Genomic DNA, 14,787 nt, shown 5'->3' with positions numbered 1-14,787 from the left:
TACTCTGCTTTTCTATTTTTCCGACCAAAGTGGATAACTTCACATTTCTCCACATTATATTTAATTTGCCATGTTCTTGCCCACTCACTTATCCTGTCTTTCGCCCCTTGAAGCCTCCTTGCATCCTCCTCACAACTTACATTCCCACCCAGTTTTGTATCATCAGCAAACTTGGATATATTACATTTGGTCCCCTCATCCAAATCATTGATGTAGATTGTGAATAGCTGAGGCCTAAGCACTGATCCTTGCGGTACCCCACTAGCTACAGCCTGCCAACCCGAAAATGATCCATTTATTCCTACTCTCTGTTTTCTGTCCATTAAACAATCCTCAATCCATGCTAGTATATTACCCCCAATCCCATGAGCCCTAATTTTGTTTACTAACCTCTAGTGTGGCACCTTATCGAATGCCTTCTGAAAATCCAAATACACCACATCCACTGGTTCGCCCTTATCTATTCTGCTAGTTGCAACCTCAAAAAACTCTAACAGGTTTGTCAAACAGGATCTCCCTTTCATAAATCCGTGTTGACTCTGCCCAATCCTATTATCACTTTCTAAGTGCCCGGTTACCGCATCCTTAATATTAGATCCTAGCATTTTCCCTACTACTGATGGGAGCCTCTGTTGACAGCTTCCGTGGCAGCTAACACTGCCAACCCCAATGAAGTGTGCAATGCTGGCCTGGAAACCATTCTCCATCCAACTAAACCCCATTCTCGCCACCCCCAACCTGTCAAGAGGAGGCATTTGGCCTCTGTGTACTACCTCCCTAGAACAGTACAGTTGGTAAGAGACTCGAAGCTCAACGCCATAGGGGAGGGGATCAAACACACATCGGTGTCACTGCACAAGCGGCACTGAACCGCTCTGCCGCTGTCTGTAGCCTGCTTATCAGACTGCAATCATTTAAAGCACAGTAAGGCTTTCTATTATTCAGGTAACGGATAGGACTCACTAAAAGCCCATTAAATTAAAACAAAGTGGAGCACTTCAGAGCGAGACTTTGAAAAGCAGCTCCCCGCACCCCCACCCCCCCCAGGCATTCAAAGGCTAATCTATCTATCACGGCGGTGGGTTATCTGGGGAGCAGAAATTCGCTCCATTACTCACAGTAACATTCCTCGCCCATGATAACATCTGCACATGCTGCTCGTCAGACCAAATATTCAACCTTGGCAACAAGAAATCTCCCTTAGAACAGGAACAATTTCACACAACTTATTAAAAGTACATTAAAATGCAACAAAAAAAAATCATGGCACCCATTTAGAACTTTCTTTTGTATATAATTTGATTGATGCTAATGTAACTTTTCTGACACACATTATAAGGGCAGCACTCCCCCGCTAAATTTCAAGACTTAGTTTTCATTCACTTTGTGCGATAAGTATTCACTCATGGAGACTCTGATCCCAGGCTGCTGTAATGTCAGTCCTGACGAAGGGTTTCGACCTGAAACATTGACTCTGTTTCTCTCTCCACGGATGTTGCCTGGCCTGCTGAGTTTTTCCAGCATTTTCTGTTGTTATTTTGCTGTAATGTCACTCTGTATACCACCTCAAGGAAGCACACATCTACATTTCAGTTTGAACGCGCCGATTAACCTGTTGTCTCTCCTGTGGGGATATGGCTCAGCATTACTTGGCCTGATACCCACCCCCCACCCCACACACGAGCACTTTAAGACTTCACGGTACTAAGAATTAGTAAATAAGTAAGGTGAGATGGCAAAAGCGTGCCTGGCAGTGCAGAGTATCACCAGAGGAAGTGCCCTTCCCACACCGGCGAAGGGATGGCGTCACCAGCGGCAAACATGCAGGGTTGGTCACTCTCAGTCGCCAAGGCTCTGTGTGCCAAGGCAATGTTGCACAGTGCAAATGGGGCGAATTTCAGAGCATCAGCGGGTTATTTAAACCCGCCAGTAACTGCATGTTCGTGCAGTGATTTACTCAACCGCCAAGGCTATAAATAGGGAAATCATCTCAGACCTGGGCACAGTACAGCTAACTTTCTTGTGTTAACCAAGATATTATTACACAGAATTTAACAGCACAAACAGGCCATTCGGCCCAACTAGTCCATGCTCCACATGAGCCTCCTCCCACCATCTCATAATCATAATCAACTTTATTGTCATTGTTAGTGCACAGGTGCAGCACAACGAAATGTAGGCCTATCAATGTCCTTCTATTCCTTTCTCCTTCATGTACTTATCTAACTTCCCCTTAAATGCATTATATTCTGGTTATTTGGAAAGTAAAATATGTCGTCTAGAGTCGGTAATATTAACCCACAACGCTGAATGTGTCAGAATGTGAGATACAAGAAAGAGGAAAAAAAGAGCAAATGAACTTGCATTTATATTCCCCTGCTCTTCTTTGAAATAGCGCCAGGGGGATCTTTTATGCCCACCCGAGAGGGCAGACGGGGCCTCAATTTAACATCTCACCTCCGACAGTGCCAGGGTGCTCGAATCTCTGGAGTGGGACTAGAACCCATGACGTTCTAACCCAGTATTGAGAGTGCTACCCCCCGAGCCTCAGCTGACAGCTTACCGGCAACTGGGCTATTAGTAACAAGTAGAGCACTGGTGAGAAAGGAAGAGGGAAGGACAGACAAAGGGTGAGAGTGGCAGGGGTTGAGATGGCCAGAATGAAGAGGGAAGGACCGACAAAGGGCGAGAGTGGCAGAGATTGAGATGGCCAGAGTGAAGAGGGCAGAGAGTGAGAATGGAAAGGGTGGGAGAATCACGGAATGGGACAGTTACCGAGTGAAAATATGTGATAATAAGTCAGCCTCAACCAAGTACTTTTATGGGTCTTTATCATATGTTACTTAAATGCACTTTTGAAATAAGCATTGGAAACAAGATTTTCCAAATAGATCATTCCACAATGCATGTTTTCAGCCTGACAGCCAAACCTGCAAGAACCTGCCAGTGGCAAAGCTATGTGCAAACACCTATAAACAAGCTATTCCATCTTAACCAAGGTTCAGCTATTGATAAGCTCCAGCAAAGGTACATACAGCTTACCCTTACGGAAGGATCACAGTTCGAAGATAAAGACAAATGAAAAGAAAAAGTAAATACAAGCGAGTAACATAGTTAAAAATATTTCTGTACACGCAGCTTTCTTGAAGGCAGTGACTGGTGTTGAGATACATTTCTGCAGACACCTCCCAGTAGCTCACCTCGATGGTTGCTCCTCATGCGTGATCCTAGACAGTGAGTGTGGGTCGGTCATTCGATTAAGGGGAAACAGAGGGAAAGTGTTACAGGAAGGTCCAATCCTATCCTCTCCCCATGTCAACATATCCACTTTGCAGCACAGGTCATTGGCTGCTGATTCCCCCCTAACCGCCCCCCCCCCCCTCCAACCTGCTCCACTCCCCACTGCCCAGGGGTGCTGAGGCCAACTGAAGCTCCACAAACATCACCAGCTGACTGGGGAAGCCAAACATGGGAACGTAGAAAGATAGGAGCAGGAGTAGGCTATCCAGCCCCTCGAGCCTGCTCCGCCATTCAATTAGATCCTGGCTGATCTGCATCTTAACTCCGTTTACCCACATTGGTTCCATATCCCTTAATATCCTTACCTGACAAAAACCTATCAGTTTCCATTTTGAAATTTTCAATTGACCCCCAGTCTCAACAGCTTTTTGGGGGAGAGAGTTCCAGATTTCCACTATCCTTTGTGTGAAGAAGTGCTTCCTGACATCACCCCTAAACGGCCTGGCTCTAATTTTAAAGTTATGCCCCCTTGTTCTGGACTCCCCCCACCAGAGGCAATAGTTTCTCTCTGTCTACCCCATCAAATCCTTTAATCATCTTAAACACCTCAATTAGATCATCGCTTAATCTTCTATATTTGCGACCTTCTTGGGCTGCATGGCCCAGGGTTTATAATGGGCGGTTTCCACAAGGGAAATGTACACAGGAAATATGCTTAAATAATTTTAACAACTTGGTTATACTGCAAACAGCGATCGAGTAATACAATTGCTTTTTATCAAAGTACCTCCAGTTCCTGCATAAGACTATTTAAAGCCAACCTAGGGTACAGGGCTAAGTCAACTGGAAAGGCCATGGGTCGACACTAACCCTAACTGCATAATGCAAAACACAGCTGTGTTTGACTCAAAATATTCAAAAAACCATTGAATCCAACTGTGTCCTGTCTAGTTTATTATTGCAGGCTGGGAATTCAGGACGAGAAGCCAGGAGCGGGTGAAAAGGACACAGATGGCAGGGATGGAGTAAAGGTAGTCGGATCAGATTTAGTTTGGATAGACCTTATTGTTGCCGTCTAGTCAATTGCTGAAGGTGGCAGAGACTGCGTTAACCTGTGACACCCTTCTCCACGTCCTACTGGTGGTTCAAGGTCGTGTCCCAGGACAGTGCCCACCTTATTTCTTCAAGGAATGGGGCACGATGCAGACGGACACAAAGCAAGATAAAATCAGGTATGGAGAGCGCGGCCAGTGCAATAATTTTTTTTTAATTTGGCTAGCTGGTTATCTGGCACATGCAGAAACCCATCTCTGTGTTTAACCTGTGCGATTGTTTCCCTGATATGGAGTACACACACTCTCCCTGTAGGGACACACCCCACCAACCTAACTCCAGAGAGTTTATGCGCAGGTTGGCAAAGCTATAGTTTATGGACCACCAAAGGGGAGGAGGAAGCTCCATGAACGTCTCAACGATGGTGCGTGAGTGCAGAAGATAGGGATGAAGCATTCAAAAGCATCTTCCGTGAGAAGTGCTGAGCGGTGATCCTTCTCGTCCTCCTCCTGAGGCCCCCCCACCCTCGCAGCCAGTTTGAATCACTCCCCATCCACCCTGAGCGTATTGACATAACTAACGCCACGATCAGTTACCTGGAATGGAATTCCTTGACATCATGTAACGGATGCTCCTCGATGATGTCACAAGACGCTTTGCGAAACCGGGGCTGCGGGGACTGGAACTGATTTTCCGTGGGGCTGTACGTGCCACAAGGTATGACGGACACCTTCCCGTTTTTCTTTCTCGGGAGTGTGCCATGGATAGAAATACTCTGGAGGGAGCTGGAATGCTGATTGGTGAAAGTGTTGAGTACTTCCATCGAAGATGTGAGCGAGCACTTACGAGCAGCGTGGGGCTTGCGAGGTAAGCTCGCATACTTCCCTGCAGCCATCATCTTCAGCTCTGCATTTCGAAAGACAAACAGACACAATTAACAAATCAGGCGCCAGTTAATCATTGCACAAAAGAAGCTTTTAAGACTTCACGGTAATTAGAGTCCATTAACGATAGCTAACAGTAATGACTAACAGCTCACTTTACAAATGATTTTTTTTAGAAACTCCAAAGGTCCAAAGATTTCTGAAAATCTGACTGGACATCATATCAGGCTTCAGAAAGGATTGATATGACTGTGATAATTTGGTTCTATTCATGTCTGCCGACTTTAGTCTTTGAGATTAGGCCACAACACAAAGCTCCTTTTGTGTTCCTGCTCCGTCCAATATCTTATGTGGAGGAATGTTTTTTTAATTTTACTCCCCTTCCCAAGTGAGGTTCCATGGGTAACATAGAAACATAGAAGATAGGAGCAGGAGTAGGCCATTCGGCCCCTCGAGCCTGCTCCACCATTCAATGAGATCATGGCTGATCATCCAAATTCAGTATCCTGTCCCTGCTTTCTCCCCATATCCCTTGATCCCTTTAGCCTTAAGAAATATATCTAACTCCTTCTTGAATATATTTAATGAATTGCCTTCTGTGGTAGAGAATTCCACAGGTTCACCACTCTCTGGGTGAAGAAATTCCTCCTCATCTCAGTCCTAAATGGCCTACCCCTTATCCTTAGACTGTGACCCCTGGTTCTGGACTCCCCCGCCATCGGGAACATCCTTCCTGCATCTAGTCTGTCTAGTCCTGTTAGAATTTTATAATAGAGTAGAGTTTGCCCGCTGATAGCTCGTCCAATTGGCCATTATTGATGTGAGCGTCTCAACAGCAAGGGTTGGTAGTTCAGTTGTCAACCCTACCAGACTGTCCTGGAGTCTCCAGGAATTAAAGACGAATCTCCCAGATGCTGCTGTAAGTAAACCAGGAGAAAAATCACAGGGGTAATAAAACAAAATTGTGTGTTTGTTTCATTTTCTTGGAATACTTTCATTTATTGGTTTATAGGAACAGGAGGAGGCCATTTAGCCCCTCGAGCCTGTTCCGTCGTTCAATGAGATCATGGCTGATCTGTGACTAACTCCATATACCCGCCTTTGCCCCATGTCCCTTAATACCTTGTCCAATTTTTGGTTAGCAAAAATCGATCAATCTCAGATGTAAAATTAACAATCGATCTAGCATCAATTGCTGTTTGCGGAAGAGAGTTCCAAACTTCTACCACCCTTTATGTGTAGAAGTGTTTCCTAATTTCACTCGTGAAAGGCCTGGCTTTAATTTTTTAGACTATGCCCCCTAGCCTCCTGGACTCCCCAACCAGTGGACATGGTTTCTCTCTATCTACACTATCAGTTCCTCTTAATATCTTCAAAATCTCGATTAAATCACCCCTTAGCCTTCTAAATTCCAGGGAATACAACCCTAGTTTGTGTAAACTCTCCTATACAAATATTCGACTGGAGGGGTCGGGGGGGGGGGGGCGGGGAGGAAGTTTGCTTGACTGACAGTCAAGAATTATCCAATCGGGTAACAAAGGGGTTAATTTAAAACCCCCAAAACAGGTGGGTTTGGGTCGGGTAGGAAGTGAAAATGTTAAAAGTTTCAAATTAGAACTCAAGCCGCCTCAAAACCGCCCACTTCTGGTTTTAACAGCGGCGGGATGAAGGGCGGGCGACCAATCCGCTCTCAGGTGGCGGGCCGGTGGTTGAAACCCTTTAAGGAGGCTACGTGCCTCCAGTTTATCATGATTTTTATTTGTAACTGCTGTCAGCCGGGTTTCCCTGGCCTCAGTGAAACCGGCAGGTAAAAGGAGGCGAAAAGGGCTGGATTGATGAGGTAAATGCCTTTACAGCACTGCTTGTGGGCCAGGAGGAGCAGGAGTGTTTCCTCCAGTTCCAACAAGCTTCCCAGTAAACCGACCCGCCCACCCCACGATCTGTCCGACCCCAATCTCTCCCTGCGATGACCGAGCCCCCCAACCATGCGCTACCCACCCCTCCACCCTGATCTCTCCCCTCGCCACCACTAAACCTACCTGCTCCTGGGCTGCAGCCTAGTGTCGCACCGTTCTCTGTCCGACAGGCATCAAGCCTGTCAATCAGGCTGGCTGTCAGGCGGGGAACCGGGGAAGAAAAAGAAAACCAAACCCACCCTGGAGTTAAAACTCCAGGACGTTCGTGGAAACCCATACTTCCGGGTTACCCATACTTCCGGGTTACCCAACCATAACCCCTCCCCGCCCTGAAACCACGCCCCGAGTCTGTTCGCTTTCATATTGGCATGGGAAGGTGGTGCGCCACGAGGCTGGACGTGTCGGGTGATTAATGGTAGAAGCCTGGCGGCGGGAGATCATGATGGACATGTCGGGCGACCAATGGTGGGAGTCTGGAGATCATGGTGGACATGTCGGGTGGGCAATGGTGGGAATCTGGGGGCAAGAGATCATGGTGGAGATGTCGGGCAACCAATGGTGGGAGCATGGAGATCATGGTGGACATGTCGGGCGACCAATAGTGGGAGCATGGAGATCATGGTGGACATGTCGGGCGACCAATGGTGGGAGTCTGGTGGCGGGAGACCATGATGGACATGTCGGGTGATTAATGCTGGAAGCCTGGTGGCGGGAGACCATGATGGATGACGTAATAAAGACTTACTACGCACTTGGTTGTACATAAAGCAAGGCTTTAATCGACTTGTAACAAAGCATGGAGGTCTAGTTAGTAGTCACTAGCTTCCTGTTTCCAGACTGTCTCTGGCCAAGGTGGGCCCATACCAGAGTATTTATACTCCTCGGGCGGCGCCCTCAGCTGGCCGTTCAGTAGTACTTCTTGTAGAAGTTGCAATTTATGACAATGGACATGTCGGGTGATTAATGGTGGAAGCCTGGCGGCGGGAGACCATGATGGACATGTCGGGCGACCAATGGTGGGAGTCTGGAGATCATGGTCCCACATAAGAGATTAGCGTGTAAAGTTAAGGCACATGGGATTGGGGGCAAGGTACTGACTTGGATAGAGAACTGGTTGGCAGACAGGAAGCAAAGAGTTGGAATAAACGGGTCTTTTTCCGAGTGGCAGGCAGTGACTAGTGGGGTACTGCAGCTATTCATACATTATATATATATATATAAATAAATGATCTAGACGAGGGAACTAGATGTAATATCTCCAAGTTTGCAGATGATACAAAGCTGGGTGGGAGTGTGTGCTGTGAGGAGGATGCCGAGAAACTCCAGTATGATTTGGACAGGTTGGGTGATTAGGCAGAAGCATGGCAGATGCAGTATAATGTGGATAAATGCGAGGTTATCCACTTTGGTGGCAAAAACAGGAAGGCTGAGGGCGCCGCCCGAGGAGTATAAATACTCGGGCATGGGCCCACCTTGGCCAGAGACAGTCTAGAAACAGGAAGCTAGTGACTACTAACTAGACCTCCATGCTTTGTTACAAGTCGATTAAAGCCTTGCTTTATGTACAACCAAGTGTGTAGTAAGTCTTTATTATGTCATCCATCATGGTCTCCCGCCACCAGGCTTCCAGCATTAATCACCCGACAGGTCCATCATGGTCTCCCGCCACCAGACTCCCATGGCAATAGATTGGGAGAAGGGGAAGTGCAACGAGACCTGGGTGTCCTTGTGCATCAGTCGCTGAAGGGAAGCATGCAGGTGCAGCAGGCGGTTAAGAAGGCAAATGGTATGTTGGCCTTCGTAGCGAGAGGGTTCGAGTACAGGAACAAGGGTGTCTCGCTGCAGTTGTACAGGGCCTTGGTGAGACCTTGAGTATTGTGTGCAGTTTTGGTCCCCTTATCTGAGGAAGGATGTTCTTACCATGGAGGGAGTGCAGCGAAGATTCACCAGACCGATACCTGGGATGGCAGGAATGACGTATGAGGAGAGATTGGGTCGATTGGGCTTATACTCACTGGAGTTTAGAAGAATGAGAGGGGATCTCATTGAAACTTATAAAATTCTAACAGGACTAGACAGACTAGATGCAGGATGTTCCCGATGGCTGGGGAGTCCAGAACCAGGGGTCACAATCTAAGGATAAGGGGTAAGCCATTTAGAACAGAGATGAGGAGGAATTATTTCACCCAGAGAGTGGTGAACCTGTGGAATTCTCTACCACAGAAGGCAGCGGAGGCCAATTCATTAAATATATTCAAGAAGGAGTTAGATATATTTCTTAAGGCTAAAGGGATCAAGGGATATGGGGAGAAGGCAGGGACAGGGTACTGAATTCGGATGATCAGCCATGATCTCATTGAATGGCGGAGCAGGCTCGAGGGGCCGAATGGCCTACTCCTGCTCCTATCTTCTATGTTTCTATGGTGGAGATGTCGGGCGACCAATAGTTGGAGCCTGGAGGCGGGAGATCATGGTGGACATGTCGGGTGACCAATAGTGGGAGCCTGGAGATCATGGTGGACATGTCGGGTGATTAATAGTGGGAGCCTGGAGGCGGGAGATCTGGTGATGGAACCTCCATTGTGGTTGCAGGGAGTTCTCGCTGCCCAGGCAAAGTCCGCACAGGATGATGCTGCTGCAAAGTCCAATGCAAATTACACGTCTGGCTGGTCTGGGAGGCCTACAGCAGCCACTTACATTTGCTACTAGCTGGCTGTCTCCCTCAATCATCACTCAATCTCCACCCACCAGCGTCTGTATATTATTGCAGGAGCTTTGAGAATGTTGACACTGTACTGGCATTTCTGATTATTTTTCATGTGTGAGCCCGGACAATTTCCATCAGCAGGCTAATCAACTGTGAGGGCGGCACAGTCAAACCTGACGTCCGCACTTCTGTACTTAGCAGCAGGAGTCATAGGACAACGATCAAGAGGGGAAGTGATTTGACGAGCGGGAGACGATCAGCAACAAATTCCCCAGATTTCAACATTTGCCACGTGTGACCTGAACACCATGACTTTGCATTAATCGTTCCAGTAGCTGTGAAGCTGCACCCGGTGTCTGAGCAGATTGGAGTTAATGAATCATTTGCCCTCGTGATTAGGAGTGGGATCTACCATTAACTTTTCTCCTGGTGCCCAAGGGTGCTGAAACCAACTGTACGTAGGAACAGGAGCAGGCCATTCAGCCCCTCGAGCCTGTTCCGCCATTAGATCTGCATCTTAACCCCATTTACCCGCCTTGGTTCCATATCCCTTGATACCCTTACCCCACAAAAATGAATCAATCTCAGTTTTGACATTTTCAATTGACCTCCCCACGCTTCAACAGCTCTGAGGGAAAACTCATTCAATGCTGAGCACAGATTAGGAATCAAGCCTGGGGTCTTCCTGGTTTACGAGGCTCAGCAGCACCTCATCAGACAATAGAGAACACCCACCCACTGAGCGCTGGCAAATTCGAATGCAGATTTCACGGCCTCTTCCGCTGCTTTTATACTGCCACTTGTTGGTCGGTCGGATTGCCGGGACATCGGAATCTCCCATGGGTTGTCTCCCAGCACTGTTACATCCGGCTCGGCTACTGCAGTGGCGGAACCATGATTCTGCCGCTGGGATCAGGGAGCTGGATTTAGTGGTGGAAAGGCCAGGAGCAGGTCTGCCTGAATCCGACCTCAACCAGCGGCCAGTATAAAAGCAGCTTCTGTCCTTCGGAGAAATTTAAAGCCAAACAGAATCATTTTGGAAATAACAACAGAAAATGCTGGAAAAAAACTCGGCAGGCCAGGCAACATCCGTGGAGAGAAATTAGAGCTGACGTTTCGGGTCGAAACCCTTTTTCAAAACTGGAAAGGAAATGAAATAGATCGAAGGCAGGGGTGGGAGGGAACAAAAGAAGTGAAGAGACATTAAGAGGTATTCAAAACCAGACGAGATGGTGATAGGACTAGTGGAGACAAAAGACGGCTCAGACTAGGTGTGAAGTGTTCTGGCAGAATGAGAGAATCATTTTGGGGCCGCTTCCTATTGCAAACTCAACAATTTCAGATCATAACCTCGGCCCGTTACACATTTTTTCTTGTAATTTTTCCACTCCTTTCCCCGCCCCCCCCCTTTCCTTTTGTTTCTTTCTCACACCTGGCAGCTATCTCTTGCCCTGTCAGTACACTTTACACCTAATCTCAGCCTATTACCATCTCGTCTAGCTCTTTTGTTTCTTTCACTTCTTTTGTCCGATCGCAACCCTGCTTTCGATCTATTTTCTTCTCTTTCCAGTTTTGAAGAAGGGTTTCGACCCGAAACGTCAACTCAAATTTCTCTCCACGGATGTTGCCTGACCTGCTGAGTTTTTCCAGCATTTTCTGTTGTTATTTCGGATTTCCAACATCTGCAGTATTTTGCTATCGTACTATTGTGAACTCGCTGTTCTTAAAAGGCATTTATTGAATCTGTCGTTTGGTTACATTATCCAACCACCTGTCTCTTTCCAACACTACAGCAAGTTTTAAAATAAAACATTTGAAATTACAGCCCTGCGGTTTACAACACTCGGCTCACATTTGATCTACACTAAATTGCACCTAATTTACCGACATAAACAACACGATGAGTAGATCACTTGTTTTTTTATTTGAAGTCCAGGGGCAGATTTCTATCATTACAGCTGGGAAATGGAGCAAACCTCCACCACAACCTTAAAGCAAATCCCAGATAGGCTTAGTTGAAACTGGCAGACAAATTGCCACCATTTTATGAGCTCAAGACAAACTTCAGACTCTAGGGCACTTTAACCCACACAAAGGACCGTTACAAAAAGGCAATTCATTCTGCGCTGAACAATGCTGAGGAGAACAATGTTTTCTATAGTGTCACACTGCAACCTACACTGCTGGCTTTTCATACTTAACTGGAGAAGAATGTCTCCCAACCTCTGGCTTCCCCCAAAGGCTTTGACTTCTAAAATCAGCTCCTTCCAGAAGGTTTTTGATGATGCTCAGTGTGATCACCAAAGAATATTTTTTTTTAAAATCACCCAGACATCTTGGAACGATCCACAAGTCTGCTTCCTCGGCCACCGAGGGCAAGCGTTAGGTGTAAAGTTAAAGGGGAAACAAATCTTCATCAGGGCGAATGGGTATCTCAGATGCCTGTCGATTGAGCACAGCGCTCCCCCCCCCCCGGGCTGAGTGTGAGAGAGATTCCCAGCAGGACCGTCCAGCAGAGAGCTGCAGTGGCTATTGCAACCGAGGCAATAAACACTTGCTGCACAAAAGTGTTTCATAAAGAAAGTTAAGCATTTCGCGCCGACAGACCCTGGCAAGTTTGTGCGCTCTTTAAACAGTAGACAATCATTTACCCGGCCACATGTGCACAAGGCCACGAACGTGGGGCATTAACATGCACCATGACCTTCACCAGGATAAAGGATACGGCCAACAATTAGCACCATAGGGCGCCTCGCGTCAAAGTCACCGACAATCACTTATCTTTTAACGAATGTTAATGTCAGAAGCAGCGACCCCGGGGCAGAAATACAGAACAAGATTTTACGATACATCGAAACGTTCACAAGTAAACCAAGTAAAAACTATGGTCACATCGAGGAGCACACCAGAAAATAGCTGCTAGGACACACATATCTAAATATAAGAAACACTCAAACTGAAAACATTTATGCCTTAAAGTAGCAACCTTTAAGCCATCATCTCTCAACACAGTGCGGTTTTACTGAACTGTCTAAAGAGAAAACAGATGGGTTCATCATGGGCAAAGACACTGTAGGTCCCAAAGTTAACAGGAACTTTCAACGACAGCTAACTTGAGAACCAATCTCTACCTACCTCCAATAAATGATGAGGGTTTTTTTTAAATGGAGCTCCACACACTGAATCCAGTGTCTTTCACACAACTGAGCCGTGTATGCACAGCAGGCTGAGCCTGGGGCTCTCTGCCAGATTACACATCAAAGCACTGAAGAATTATTTATGAAGTTCTGCTTTTTTTTTTTAAATCGCCCCCCCTCACCCACTCCCCACAGTCACAGTCCCAAAGTGCTGCTGCTGCTGCTGCTGTCAGTGTAGAGCACACACTTCTCGAAGAGGCACTGCTCTGACCTCTCATCTACTGCTTCACAGCCACACCCCAGTGTGGGCACTGAGGAACCCAGTCAGAGCTGCTCATCTGACCAGCAATCACTATAAAGCATGTCACTGAACTTACTCAAACCATACCGCACCAATCCACAAGCAATTAGGGCCCTGCCTCTTTTGATAAACCAATAGAGGTCGGCCCAGTGTTTTTCCCAGTGGAGAGAAGGCTCCCACGAATGTAACTTAGGTATAAAGTGCAATTAACTAAAGAAACATTAGAATTATAAATCGTAATATTGTTCTTTGTGTCAATTAGACACTGCCCACCATCAACAACTACTACTTGCATTTATATAGCGCCTTTAACATAGTAAAACGTCCCAAGGTGCCGGTCGCAGGAGGCAATTTGGGCTCAGACTTTGTTCCTAATTGGCTGTTGTTTTTTTTAATGCAGTTCTGGATGCAAAGCACTCTCAATATCAGCTGTCTGTTTCAGGGTCAGCGCTGTGAAGAGGATTTGACTCAACTCTGCTACTTGTATTTTTTTCTTGGAAAAGAACTGACCTGTTGTAATCTCTGCCCCTTGCTCTGTTTTTACCACTTTTAACAAATTAGAACATTTAAAAAAAAAACAGAAATACGGAACAATGTGCCGAGTAATATCATCCAGAACCACTGCATGACGCAGCACAGTTCAAGGCCAATCAGCCCATCAAGTCTGCACCATCTAGTCTAACCCCACTCTCTTTAACAACAATTCATGCTTCCTGCAGGCTTACTTAGTGAAGACATTGCCCAGTGTGGTACTGAGTCATCCAGACCAGGAATGTCCCAGGTTCAATTTCCAGTCTGGGCCAGGTTTGCCGATCTGAGCCAAAGCAGCAACAGTGTTACAATTGGCCAATGTGCTCCTGGGTCTTGGGGAGGGGGAAATTGGCCAGGGTTCATGCTCCTGCTCGCTACCCAGTGACTGCTGCTGATAACGGGACATCGGGTGAGACAGGATCAGACCCAGCTATGATGGCCCCCATCGCAAAATGGCCCCCGATACCATGGCCCTGAAATCCCAGTCTTCTGCCAGAACTCCCATGGGAGACTGGGGTAACCCCCCAGGGAAACAGCCTATATAAATCGCTTACGCCCTTTCCCTGGGGAGTTTGCCGGTCTGCTGCTGGAGGCAGGAGATTGGTATAATTTTTCTTTATATTCGTTCATGGGATGTGGGCGTCGCCAGCAAGGCCCGCATTTATTGCCCATCCCTGATTGCCCTCGAGAAGGTGGGGGTGAGCTGCCATTTCAGAGGGCAGTTAAGAGTCAACCACAGTGCTGTGGGTCTTGAGTCACATATAGGCCAGACTGGGTTAGGATGGAAGATTTCTTTCCCTGAAGGACATTAGTGAACCAGATAGGTTTTTACGACAATCCAGTGGTTTCATGGTCACCATTACTGATACTAGATTTTTTTTTTATTCCAGTTTTTATTTAATTAACTGAATTTGTATTTCCCAGCTGCCATGGTGGGATTGTGAACTCATGTCTCTGGATCATCAATCCGGCCCTCCAGATTACTAGTCCAGTAACATAACCACTATGCTACTGTATC

At 46.9% G+C, this 14,787-nt stretch overlaps 1 protein-coding gene across 4 annotated transcripts in view; it reads right to left on the bottom strand.

Moving 5' to 3' along the window:
• Positions 1-14,787, bottom strand: part of bcar3 (BCAR3 adaptor protein, NSP family member) — a 219,140-nt gene that overhangs the window by 88,878 nt on the left and 115,475 nt on the right. The window contains exons 1-3 of one of the 4 annotated variants that reach the window (XM_085983302.1): positions 12,936-13,249; positions 4,890-5,199; positions 3,201-3,227 (exon numbers count right to left, since the gene is read on the bottom strand). In XM_085983302.1, the coding sequence (XP_085839428.1) occupies positions 3,201-3,227; positions 4,890-5,191 (329 nt within the window). In that variant the 5' untranslated portion in view covers positions 5,192-5,199; positions 12,936-13,249. Of the gene's footprint in view, positions 1-3,200; positions 3,228-4,889; positions 5,200-12,002; positions 12,269-12,935; positions 13,250-14,787 lie in introns of those variants that run through there. The other 3 variants (XM_085983303.1, XM_085983300.1, XM_085983301.1) reach the window with 3 other exon arrangements.

This window comes from Somniosus microcephalus, chromosome 3 (genome assembly GCF_052327205.1).
Source record: "Somniosus microcephalus isolate GS21.2 chromosome 3, FLI_Smic_1.0, whole genome shotgun sequence".
NCBI classification, from domain to species: Eukaryota; Metazoa; Chordata; class Chondrichthyes; order Squaliformes; family Somniosidae; genus Somniosus; species Somniosus microcephalus.
The sequence above is the reverse complement of the archived record's forward strand: the minus strand, read 5'-3'. Positions and strand labels throughout refer to the sequence as shown.